The sequence below is a fragment of the Miniopterus schreibersii genome, assembly GCF_964146895.1.
Source record: "Miniopterus schreibersii genome assembly, chromosome: 4".
Taxonomy (NCBI): domain Eukaryota; kingdom Metazoa; phylum Chordata; class Mammalia; order Chiroptera; family Miniopteridae; genus Miniopterus; species Miniopterus schreibersii.
The window spans coordinates 18,944,986-18,958,203 of record NC_138105.1 but is presented as its reverse complement, the minus strand read 5'-3'; the positions used below and the strand labels follow the sequence as shown (position 1 = coordinate 18,958,203).

Below are 13,218 nucleotides of genomic sequence, written 5' to 3'. Positions count from 1 at the left end.
TTCCTGGTCAAGGGCACATACCTGGGTTGCAGGTTCAATCCCTGGCCCTAGTCAGGGCACATGCAGGAGGCAACCAATTGATGTGTCTCTCTCACATCAACATTTTTTTTCTTCTCCCTCCCTATCCCTTCCTCTCTCTCTAAAATCAATGAAAACATACTTAAAAAAATGAATTTACCAAAGATAAATGGGTTTATTCCTGGACTCTTAATTCTATTCTATCCATCTATCTGTCTATTGTTATGCCATTTCCTCAATGTTTTGATTATGCTAGCCTTATAGTAAGTTTTATTTATTTATTTATTTATTTATTTATTTATTTATTTAATATATCTTTATTGATTTCGGAGAGAGGAAAGGAGAGGGAGAGAGAGACAGAAACATCAATGATGAGAGTCATTGACTGGCCTGCAGCCCAGGCATGTGCCCTGACCAGGAATCGAACCCTGATCGCCTGGATCTTAGGTCGACGCTCAACCGCTGAGCCAGGCCCGGCCGGGCCCTTGTAGTAAGTTTTAAAATCAAGAGGTGCTAGTCTTCCAACTTTGTTCTTTCCCAAGATTATTTTGGGATCCCTTGCAATTCCATATGAATTTGAGGACAAGCTTTTATATTTCTGCAAAAAAGGCCATTGGAATTTTGATAGATTGCATTAAATCTATAGGTCAGTTTGAAGAGTTTTACTGTTTTAACTATATGAAGTCTTCCAATCCATGATCACAAGATGTCTTTCTATGTATTTAGATCTATAATTTCTTTCAGCAAACATTTGTAGTTTTCAGTGTGCAAGTCTTTCACCTCCTTGGTTAAATTTGTTCTCAAAAAATTTTTTTTAAATTCTCACCTGAGGATATGTTTATTGACTTGAGTATTGACTTGAGAGAGGGAGGGCGGGGGAGAGAGAGAGAGAGAGAGAGAAACATCGATGTGAGAGAGAAACATTGACCAGTTGCCTCCCATACTTGCAACCTAGATATGTGCCCTGACTGGGAATCAAACCCTCGACCTTTCGGTTTACGGGAGGATGTTCCAACCAACTGAGCCACACCAGCCAGGGTGGTTAAATTTATTAAGTATTTTATTCTTTTTTTTAGAAATTCTCATCTGAGGATATTTTTCCCCCATAGATTTTTGAAGAGAGTGGGAAGGAGGGGGGGTTGAGAGAGAGAGAGAAACATCGATTGGTTGCCTCCCATGTGCACCCCAACCGGGGACTGAACCCACAACCTGGGAATGTACCCTGACCGGAAATCGAACCAGCGACCTTTTGGTGCATGGTATGACACTCAACCAACTGAGCCACACTAGCCAGGGCACAATATGCACTCTTGACTTACTGAAGTACTCTTACCAATTCCTGGGCAACAAACTAATCTTAAAGCGCTTTAACTCCATTTATTGCCCTCTCAACTTATATACTACTGGTATTATGCTTTTTACCCCTTTATTTTTCTTGTTGGCTGGTATCATGCTTTTAACTATTATATCTCTATTTTATTCCCAAGAAAACTTTATTAATAGTGCTTTCCATATCAATAGTCATTTAGATTTGTCCACCCTTTTTGCTGTTCTTTTCTCTCTGCTCCTCATGCTTCCGTCTGGGATACTTTTCCTTCTGCCTGAAGAACTCCCTTTAGTATTTCCTTTCTTACTTTCAGTTTTTTTGAAGTATGACTGGGGCGTTTTTTCCCAGGGCCCCTTGTCCTCTATGGGTCCTGAACTCCAATTTTTGTTCTCTAGTCCCATAGATCACCCAGTTGCTCAACCTTTTGGCCAGGGCTCATGTGAATTAGCAGGTGCTTCAAGGGGGAAAGCTGCTCCTTGGTGGGCTCATTTCTCCAGGGTTCCCTTCTTTGCAGGATCTTTACCCTTGAAGTCCTCACTACCTTTATATTTCTCCCAATGCCTTTACCCAGATGCTTTATTAGTATTTTGACCAGCAGCTGTTTCTTCTGAGAGGGTTCATCTGCAACAAGAGAACCTGTTGTTATGAGGATTGGAAAGCTTGCCTGGTTTGTTTTGATTTTGCAGTCCTGACTGACAGCTGGGGAATGTCCAGTGTGTGTGGAACTCAGACAATATTATCAATATTATCAATATTGTCTTCATACTCCTCTATTATGAATGCACACATAAATAGCTATATATGCACATATATCCATACCAACATGCACATGTAAAATATACACATAAACATACGAAACACACTGTATCGAGGCACACATAGGATCTTTTCTCCTTAAACCTTTGGAAAAGGTGTAGAAAATTCTCGCTTGTCAGCTACTTAGAAAGCCTTATATCATTGCTTTCTGAATTATTTTCTGTGGTGTCTGACTGTCCTACATGATGTTAACAGATTCTCTTTGCCGAGGTCAATAAATTTGGGAAATTGTCCATGGAATCATCTCCTTGGAGACATCCAACACACTTAAGCATGTTATAGACTCTGAAACATGTAAATAAACTTATTTGATTATGATTTCCCTTTTGGGGGGGAGATCTATTCCATTGGTAGGTAAAACTTGGGAGACACTGCCTTATAGCAAACCTAAACCCACAAAATCCTATGCCAGTAAGTAGCTGGTGTTCAAGGGTCTTCGTCTTCATAAAGGTGAAGTGTCATCCAGTGTTTCCTCAAATGTGGATACTACAAGGAGAGTCTGAAAATGTCAGGTGTTGGGTTTGGAGGGCTGGAGCCCCTTTGCTACTTAGTGGGTAGAAAAAGAAGGCAGAACTTGGGGGTACACTTATTCCCAGCTTTTTGTCTGTTTGTACCTCCTGGTGTAAAACCATCTGCTTGGGTTCCTTTGGCCCCAGCCCAGCTCAGCATGGGGCACTCATATGTACTGGTGGGAATTGATTTCTGATTCTCAAAAGACCAAAGTCTCCCTCACTTCACCCACCTCTTGGAGGTCTTGCTGCCCCTCTGTACAGGTGAGAGGGTGAGACAGTTGTGACGGAATACACAGAGATTCTGCTCAGGAGCCAAGAGATCTGGGTTCAAGTTCTGGTGGCTGTGTGACCTTGGGAGAGTTAACCATGGAGTAGCGGGTGAGAGCATAGGCTTTGGTGTCAGATACACTCAGCCCTTCCACTTCCTTGTTGTGTGATCATGGGCAAATCACCTTTCTGCACCTCAGTTTCCTGACCTGTCAAATGGGTATAATGTAACAATCACCTCACCTTCTCCTTGTTGTAAGAAACAGACAAGCTAATGTATGTCAAGTTCAATACCTGGAACATAGTAGGCATCTGGCAAATGTCAACTATTGTAATATTTTATGCAGTCTGACTCCTTCAACTGGGTTTGAGAAGAACCCCAACCTCTCATGATGCTTGAGGATCAAATAGGATCTTGAATGTGAAAAAGTTTTGTAAACTCTTGGAGACAGAGGGAAGTCCTGACCTTGATGCTGCCTCATCCCATCCGGCTGGGCAGGGCAGGTGTGGGGTCCACACCAGCCTCTGCCCCTACTCTCAGGCAGAACCATTTCTCCACTGCAGAACATTGGCAAGAAGATGTCCTGCCAGCAGTTCATTGCCAACTTGGACCAGCTGAATGATGGCCAAGACTTTGCCAAAGACCTGCTGAAGGTATAACCCGCTAAGGCTCCCCGTGACCCAGGCTGGACCAGGGTGGGTGGAGAGGAGAATCTGATATTACAGATTCTTAACACTGGGTCAGGGCCACCATGACTTTGGGAGAGAGTTAGAGACCATCCAGCTCAACATTTTACTGTCATGTGTTCTTCGAGTTAGGCAGAGGGGTTGGCTTTGTGAGATTTGTTCTTAGGGCAACATTATCATTTTGTTATGGTAATCATCAACACTGCCAACAATTGTCACAGCTCTCACAGCCATCACCACCACCACTGCCATCAACTTCACCATAGAGAAAAGCCCATTCATTCCTTCAACATCACCAGGAATTAAGGGAATCTAGTTTTCTTTTGAGGCTGAAGCCCAGGGTAGAACTCTGGCCTCTCCATCCTGGTCAGTCCTTGGCTTTGGAGGAAGAAAAGCATGTTTTTTGGAGGTATAAGATGAGTTCAGTTTTAGATAGTGGGTTTGAAGGACCTGGTGATATCAGTGGGGCAGTTGGATAGTGAGACTGGAAGTTAAAAAATAGAAGATTGTCTCTATCACTCTCATAATAATTATTTTCATCACCATCAAGAAGCACTTGTTAAGAATGTATTTGTGAGATCAAATAATTCCAGTCCCACCACCCACCTACACACTTCTCATCTACTCATTCACTCACCTACTCAGCCTCCCACGCATCCACTCACCCACCAACTCAATCATTCACCTGTCACCTACACAGATATCCTGTACACCCCTAAACACACCCCACATACTCCACATCAGTCATCTACCCATCGTTCACCCATTTCCCCAGCCATCCACCTACCTACCAACCCTACCTGCTCATACTCAAATTTGCCCACCCAGTCATATACCCAATCATGCACCCCCATCCCCCATTTACTCACCCATTCAACAAACAAGTATGAATCAAACACCAAGTTGCCCCGCCGGCTTAAAAGTGCTCCCTCACTGCATCCACATTGCTAGAGGTAGATGGAGATTTCTTTGATTTTTCATTAGAGCTCCTCTCTCTCTCTCTCTACTCCTCTCCTAGACCCTTTACAACTCCATCAAGAATGAAAAGCTGGAATGGGCCATGTGAGTAGTGCCCATGGGCCCAGGTACAGGACACTGAATCACTGGGAGGGAGATGGGAGTGGCTGGGGGTGTGTAAGGAAGTCACTCCTGCCACTCTCCATGGTGCTGATTTCTCCCAGACCAGGGCCTTGGTAGCCCCTGTCCACCTGGCCATACCTGGCGTTGAGTTCCCCTTTAGGTTCATTTTCTGTTGTGATAAAAAGTGTACAGTGTTCACACTGCTATGGAATAGATAGAACTGTGACTTTAGTTCCACAATATCCACACTGGTTTTCTGTACTGGGAATACCACCACTATTCCCAAATGATGATAACTCTTTCCCCTTTGGGAGGTAGGTAAGCAGGAGGCATGGGTCCCCCTTTAACCACAAGAATATGACCATGTTTAGGTGGCAATTGTTCTTGGTAGTAGGGAGGGGTGACTGTCTCCTAACTTCTACCCCTGTGAAGGCAGTGAGTCTTGGAGGTGCCCAGTCATTTGGAAAGAGGTGTGATGACCTTGCTAGTTGGGGAGACTGAGAGGTTCTGGAGAAAGTGGCTGCCCTGCCTTGCTGTGCTCCCCAGGGCATCCTGGGTCTTTGGATCTGTGTGGAGGTCCCAGGCAGGGATTGTTAGGAGTCTCAATCCCACAGGGAAGAGCTGGTATTCTTCTACCAAGGCTCAATGGGGGCCCTCATCCTGGTTTCCCTCCCTCAGCATGTCTGTGGGGCTTGGACAGCAGCTTCAGTGTGGCCATGAGTTACTGCTCACTGGAGCTGGGCCTTCAGGGTTGAAGAGAGGAGAAGGAAGACCAGGAAGAAGGTCTGGAGATAATAAGGTCTCCAACTTTGTGATCAAGGGTGAGGATTGGAGCTTAGAGGCCAAAAAGTCAAAGAGCAGAGCTGAGGGGTCAGAATTGAAGACTCAAGGGGAGGAGTCAAAGATCTGGATCTGTGATCTGGAGTTGGAATCTCCTCTTCTCTGCCTTGACTGGCTCCCAGAGGAGTGGTTGGTGGGAAGAGGGCATGTTGATGTGGGGCTGAGGCCTCCCTGGAGGTGGTGCTTAGGCCTACTACTTTCCCAGTGATGAGGATGAGCTGAGGAAATCACTGTCTGAGCTGGTGGATGACAAGTTTGGGACTGGCACAAAGAAGGTGACACGGATCCTGGATGGTGGCAACCCCTTCCTGGATGTCCCACAGGCTCTCAGCGCTACCACCTACAAGCATGGTGTGCTGACCCGGAAGACTCACGCCGACATGGATGGCAAGAGGAGTGGGTGTCAGGCGGGGGAAGGGGCATGGGGAGGGATGCTAGTCCAGATGGGGCCCATCCCTCTTTGCCACTCCTCTGGGGGTGCACATGCAGGTAGATGGGTGGGGGAGGCAGAGGAGGACATATTGGGGTGGGTGGTTGTGGCCACCCGTGTCCTGTCTCTAGCACCCCGTGGGAGGCGTGGCTGGAAGAAATTCTATGCGGTGCTCAAAGGGACCATCCTGTACCTGCAGAAGGTGAGCAATCGCCTCAGTGTCCTTACCCAAGAAGGGCCAGCTCATTCCCCCATCCAGCTATTGCTTTGTGGTGCCCAGAGGGTCCTGGGCAATACCTGGGGCTTAGGCAGGTAAATGCCAGGTCCTCTCCCATCAGGGACCTGACTTGGGCTTGCCCAGAGCTTTGGTGGGTTCAGGGAGGGGTTTTTAAGTGCCCAGGGGCTCAGAGGATAGGCAATGTGAGGCCTCTTCAGGCCTCTGGGATAAACTGGGGTGCGGGGAGGAGTGCCTGGAGTGATTCTTGTTGGGGTTGGGGTTGGCATGGCATCACAGCAGCAGGAGTTGAAAATGGAGGGAGATACAGCAACAGAAGGAGGGTGAGTGAGAGGAAGAGCTGGTGAGAGTGGAGGAAATGTGGGTTAGTAAGCCAGAGCCTGGCCATGACAGAGGCTTGCCGCCCCCCCCCCCCCCCCCCCGTCCTACCTGTCCAGGATGAGTACAGGCCTGACAAAGCTCTGTCTGAGGGCGACCTGAAGAATGCCATTCGCGTGCACCATGCGCTGGCCACCAGGGCCTCTGACTACAGCAAGAAGTCCAACGTGCTCAAGCTGAAGACGGCTGACTGGAGGGTCTTCCTGTTCCAGGCACCGTAAGTAGCAGTGGGCGCCCCTTTGCTCCCCCTGGACTCAGGGCCTGCAGCATGGAGCCTGCACTACACCCCTCTCCTCATCCGCTTTAGGGGGCGCCCTGAGCTCCCCTTGCATGCGTGTACCGCTCAGCACAGACCAACAGCAGGGTCCCCTGTAGCCATGATTCTCCAAGCGTGGTCCCCTCAGTGTCTCCTGGAAACTTGTTAGAAATGCAGTTTCTCTGGCCCCACCTTAGACCTGCTGAATCAGAAACTCTGGGGAGGGCCGGCAGTTGGGTTTAACAAGCCCTCCAGGTGATGCTGATGCACCATGAACGCCCTACATACGCGGCAGGTGGAGCCTATGAACCAGCATCCCTCACCTTGAGTTGGGGTGGGGGGATGGGTGGGAGACTCATCCTGCAGGTTCTCTGTAAGGCCTCCCGTCCACTCCCCTGAACCCCACCCTTCTGTGACTTCAGATTGGGGTCTCATGTTTCATAAGAGAGAGGCTAGTAGGCGAGCTCTCAGGAAGGGGGGGGGAATGCCCGGGAAGGTAGTGGGGATGACCAGCTGCCTCCAGTGATCCCCGGGCCAGCTGGCTCTAGAACCCGTTCACTCCATGGCCTTTAGCTCTGGACCTGGCAGCTTTGTTTTCACATAAAAATCCAGGTCTTCCCTGGGAGCTGGGACAGAAGGGAGCTCCCTACACAGACATGGCCAGGCCCATCCAGCCCCACCCTACCTTCCTCCCTCATGCCTTCGCCCACCTACATGGATGTGTTTGTGCGCTCGCTCTGCCAGGCTAGTGCTGGGTACCGGGCGCTGGGTCGGGAAGAGGGAGCCCTATTGTGAGAAACTGGTGCCCTTTCCCCTCCCATCCTGCCCCAGGAGCAAAGAAGAAATGCTGTCCTGGATCCTTAGGATCAACCTGGTGGCCGCCATCTTCTCAGCCCCAGCCTTCCCAGCTGCTGTCAGCTCCATGAAGAAGTTCTGTCGGCCCCTGCTGCCCTCCTGCACCACTCGCCTTTGCCAGGTACAAGCTCCTGGGGTCACAGCACCGCCTCCCCAGGCTGCCTCCCCCATGCCAGGCCCCGTCATTCAACAGCGCTCACCTCAGCTCCTGCACAGTGTTCGGGGCTCAGAGACAATGCGAGGGGACAGATATTCTCTCCTATCCCCCCACCCCCGCCCCCATTTACAGATGGGAAGACTGAGGCCATGCACAACACTGGCCTGGCTATGCTGTGGTGAGCGGCATGGATGTGCATCTATGCCAATGGCGGTGTATCCTGTGGATGTGATTGTAGGCCTGTGGACATCATGTGCATTTGGCATGAATGTGAGAAAATGTGTGTGTCATAAGCAGCTAGGAACAGGGAGGCTTGACTGTCCCTTCTTCCAGTCATCTACGCTTAAATGTATTTGTAACCCCCAAAACTCCAATTCATCCATACTCGTTTTTCAGTATTTTTTTTTTTTTGAGAGGAAAGGACAAATGGAGGACCACAACTTGAGAGGCAGAGGGCAGGGGAAGCTCCTTACTCCCTGTCTTTGCCAGCTGCTGGCCCTTTTCCTGCTGGGCCCTTGTCCTGGGTCTCTCCACTGAGCTCTTGGGGCTGCTGCTTATGCCCAGATCCCATATGCACACTTACTCTGTACACACCCCCCCCATACATGTGTTCACACACATGCACACACATGCACGCAGCCCATTGCCCACATAGCAAAAGGCAATGTGACTATACTGTGGTGGGTGGAATGTTTGTGCTCCTGTCTGTGTGACAGTGTCTCTGCCTGTCTTTCGTTGTGATCCTGGGTATGTGACCATCATGTGTCTGGCATGCATGTAAGAGAATGTGTGCATTGTATGGAGCCCGGGGTAGCTAAGGCCAAGCTGCCCTTCGTCCAGGGTGTTTGTGTGTGCGTGTGAGAGTCCACATGAGCCAGGGGGTGCCTCTGGGTGATTGTGTGTCTATGTCAGGGAGTGTCTATGTGCACATACAAGCTTGAGGGTTTCTCATCTCCCAAGCCTGCTAGGAAGGGCAGGTATCTAGGAGAGCTGATGCCAGCGGGAGCAGGGAGCAAGGAAGAAGGTGGAGCGCTCCCTTAGGTCCCAAGCCTGGCTCTACTCCACCTATTGATGACCCTGGCCAGGTGGGCCAATTTCCCTGTAGTGAAGCAGATCCTGGCAGGACAGGATTAGATGCATCCCTGTGACATCCTGAGAGTGGGACCTCACAGCACCGGACTTGTCTTTGCAGGAGGAGCAGCTGCGTTCTCATGAGAACAAGTTGAGGCAGGTGACTGCAGAGCTGGCTGAGCACAGGTGTCACCCAGTGGAGAGGGGCCACAAATCCAAGGAGGCGGAGGAGAGCCGGCTGAAGGAGCACTATCTCACATTTGAGGTGGGCCCTCTGTGGGACAGATGGTGCAGGACTGGACTGGGGCCAGAGGAGGCCAGTTGCCATCTTCTACCTCCCGCCACCAACATCATTCCATAGCCAGTGGCTCCTAGTTTGAGGGTTCTCCACTTTGGGGGCTCCCCTGAGGCATCATGAACCATGCACGGCCTCCTGTGGGCCAGTTTGCACAGTCCAGCTATCAATTGTGTCTCTCAAAGAGCACCAGATGGGCTCCACCAGAACCCCCCCTCCCTGCCTACCACCTTCTTACTTTTCTCCAAGCCCCTCCTCGCCTCCACTTTCCCGCAGGCCCAGCTTCTCAGGGAGTGTTTCCCACCAAGCTACAGAACTCTCAAGCCCTATCCACATGACTTTCCCCCTTTTTGTCTCATTCTCAAGCAGAGCAACTTAATCTCTCCTAACCTCTTCCTTCTTTCCATCTCGTCTCTCTCTGCCCACTACCCTGATTCTGCCTCACGATGCTTTGCAAATGGGCCTGACAGAATATCACCTTCTTTGGGTGAGGATCGGGGGTTGGCTTAGGGGAGGAAGGCAGGAACCACTTGTCTATTTTGGACTGGCCTTGGGACTACCCTGCACGTGGGAGTGGACAGACAGACAGAGAGGCTGAGACTGAGCTGAGAAGCCCCCAGAGCAGGAAGGGCAGGAAGTCACCAACCTCAGTCTCTACATTTCTGCACTGATTTTCTATTGTCACCTAAGATACAAGTAGTATTTCACATTTTGTTGCCTTTTAACTTTGTTTTTGACCTTTCTCTGCTCTTTCCCTAGAAAAGCCGTTATGAGACCTATATCCACCTCCTGGCTGTGAAAATCAAAGTGGGCTCAGATGACCTGGAGCGGATTGAGGCCCGGCTGGCCACCCTGGAAGGGGACGACCCTTCCCTCCGAAAGACACACTCAAGCCCTGCCCTCAGCCAGGGCCATGGAACTGTGACTGGCAGCAAAGCCACAAAGGATACCACTGGACCTGATACTTAGTTGGCATGGATGGGCAGGCCCCAGAGAGGGGCAAATGCCCCCAGAGGGGTCAGAGAGCACAATTCCAGCCAAGAGCCACTCAGGCCAGCTCCAGACAGATGTTGGGCAGCCAGAGGGGTGTGGAGAGCCCCATGGGCCAAGGAGATGGAGATGCTATTCATGGCATTGATTTTGTACCCTGGGGCTTCTCTGGGCCTCAGACCCTCTCCCCAGCCTTCACATCCCTCTCCACCAGGGAGCCTCATTTTATAGGGCGGTTTTGTGCATGCTCTAGATACCATCTCACTGGTGAAGCAGGAAGGGCAGTGGACTTCCCAGGCCCTGGTCTTCTCACACATTCTTTTCTCATTTCCCTTATCTCTGAGGGCAGATCTTGACTCCAGGTCTCAGCTTGGACACACACCATTTCTCCCCCTCCTTGCTCCAAGTTGACCAGCAGCAGGTCTGCAAACCACCAGCACTATCCTCCCTCCCTCTACCCAGCAGCCTCTGGAATCGCACCCCATTGTCCCTGCCTCACACTGCAATAATCCGGGACCCAGGCCTGTTGCCTCCGTGCCAAGCTGTCTCCACTCATGTGTGTGCCCACCTCACCTTCCACCCACTGAGGCCACTACTGTTTTCTTTTATATGGACGTAATGTATATATATAGGAATTATATATCCATATAAGGACCCCCTTTAAAGATGGCTTCGGAACTGATATCATTTAGAGGATGAACTAAGATGAAGGAAAGCCTATTTCAGGGCTGCTTCTGGCCCCTGATGGCCCTGACACTGGGAGGGAAGGTGGGGATAGTGCTGACCTCCTCTCACTCCGTTTCTTCCCTCTTCCAGCTGACCTGGGACTTACATTGCTCTTACAGTTGATGTTTTGGAATAAATAGTGCGTGTGTGTGCCACCCCATCTGTCCCACAGGCATCACGGTGTGTGAGTGGGATGGGACCGTGGCTCTGTTTATTTTTTGGTCTTTACGTTGGTGCTGCCAGGTCTCTGAGCTCCAGAGGTGGCCTCTTGTTCAGATCTACTGTTACAGGAATAAAAGACATTCTGCCTTGCAAATAGCCACTTGTCAAGAAGCCCAAAGATGTTTGATGGGGGAAGGTTATGGAAGCCATTAATCCTTGGTCTTGGGGAAAGGTGGAATGACAAGTTGCTGATTGTTTTTTAGGTTGATATTTCTTTCACTCTTCTAGTGACTCAGAAATGCTAGCTAAGGACATGTTTGGGAAGAAAGAAATTTACCACATGACGATCACAGACTAGCATCCTTTAAACCCTGTGTTCCTCAGACTGACAAGCGGTGGGGGTGATGGCACCCTCAACGCAGCTATGATGAGTAAATCCTTTCTATTTTTAAAATAGATTACTGTAGTTTGGCCAGCAATTTGACCTCAGTGGTAACATACTTAGTTACTAAGTCATTCTTGCAGCTAAGTAGCCAACATTTACAAGCCCACTCACATTTGATGCAGAGAACATGTGAGTCTGTGAAGAGATGTAGTGATTTAAATCCAGATTGATTAATTTGGATCAGTTGAAGTGTATTTTATAATCAAACCATCTGGCCCCTTCATTTTGCTGAGGGGAATGAAATGTTCATTTAAGTGAAATTGAAAGAGCAGTGTGGCAACATAAAGAGCTCTCTGTACCTTCTCCAGGCTATCTCAAAGGTCCTTTGATTTTTGGGGTCAGCTTCCCATTGTCCACCTCCTAAGGGCAGGTGAGTGAAAACAGAGGAGCAATCCCTGTCTGTTGCAGACAGATGTGCTTCCCTGAGCACTAGTTGTGCCTCCCATCAGTAAAAAACATTTTTAGTTCACTTTCTTAATTGTATAATTATTTATTGTAAATGATATACATGTACTACTGTACTAAAATATTATGTACATTATAAAACATACACAAAAATAGAAATTTTAAAAAAATGAGATGAAAATAAATCGAAATCAAAGTTCTAATAATTTTTCCTGCATTCTAATGGACCATTATGTTCACCCCACAAAATAATGCCCATTTTCCAGGACTGTCCAAATCCAGGGGCTGGAGGGCCGCAGGTGAGATGTTGTAAGTGGTTGCACCACCTAGTGGTCCTGGGAAGTGGCTGCAGCTCAGGGACTCCTGGGGCCTGACTCTTGACTACAGCACCTCTTGAGCATTTATCCTCTTACTCAATGAAAGTCTACAGTGCTGCACATTGTGCTGGGTTCTGGGGATACTGTGGGGAGAAAAGGATTGACCAGCTACCTGTCCACATGGGGCTCACAGTCTAGAGGGAAGGGGGACAGACAGTCACCATCACCATTTGGGACTCTGGGCTGGGGAGACAAGCCAAAAATGACCTGGCAGAGAGAAGAATTGGAGAAAGCCCCCTGGATGTCCCAAGTGCTCCTGGAGACAGGGTGGTAGTAGGGAAGTCGCTTATCTGTGCTACACCTCTTAGGCCATGCAGAAGATGCCCCAAGGCAGAAATCTGAAAGGCAGAGAGGAGAAGGGGCCTCTGACCACACCTGCTTCCAGGTTCCTTTCACACCTGTGAAGTGAATGAGTGGCTGCAACGGTGAGAAAAGAAGAACTAGATTAGGCTCTGGCCTTAGACTCTCAGCAGGTATCTTAGAATCCAGAGCAGATAATGAAGGCACCAAATGGGATTGTGTGAAGGCCAATAAGTTTACCAGGTGGTTATTCAGAATTACTTGGGGTCACACAGAGGTTGGTGGGTTCACTGGAGTCATGGAGGTGGTTTCTGACAAAGTTTAGAAGGTAACAACTGAACCCTCAGAAGTGTCCAATGAGGGCACTAAGTTGGGTCGATGGGTTCACCAAGAGTTCATTTCTAATTACTTGGGGTCATGAAAAGGTCAACAGGTTCACAAAGAGTTCATTCCTAATTACTTGGGGTCATATAGAGGTCACTGGAGTCATGGAGGTGGTTTCTGACCAAAAGTTTAGAAGGTAACAGCAACTCACTCTCGGAAGGGTCAAATGAGGATACTAAGCTGGGTCACGAAGAGGTCAATGGGT

The 13,218-nt window shown here is 49.1% G+C and overlaps 1 protein-coding gene across 1 annotated transcript in view; it reads left to right on the top strand.

Moving 5' to 3' along the window:
- PSD2 (pleckstrin and Sec7 domain containing 2) overlaps positions 1–12,162 on the top strand; it is a 95,478-nt gene extending 83,316 nt beyond the window's left edge. The window contains exons 9-16 of the mRNA XM_081135203.1: positions 3,505–3,594; positions 4,646–4,689; positions 5,753–5,943; positions 6,109–6,179; positions 6,650–6,807; positions 7,678–7,822; positions 9,051–9,194; positions 9,984–12,162. Of these exons, the coding sequence (XP_080991329.1) occupies positions 3,505–3,594; positions 4,646–4,689; positions 5,753–5,943; positions 6,109–6,179; positions 6,650–6,807; positions 7,678–7,822; positions 9,051–9,194; positions 9,984–10,193 (1,053 nt within the window). The 3' untranslated portion in view covers positions 10,194–12,162. The remainder of the gene's footprint in view (positions 1–3,504; positions 3,595–4,645; positions 4,690–5,752; positions 5,944–6,108; positions 6,180–6,649; positions 6,808–7,677; positions 7,823–9,050; positions 9,195–9,983) is intronic.
- Positions 12,163–13,218: the final 1,056 nt, after the last annotated feature.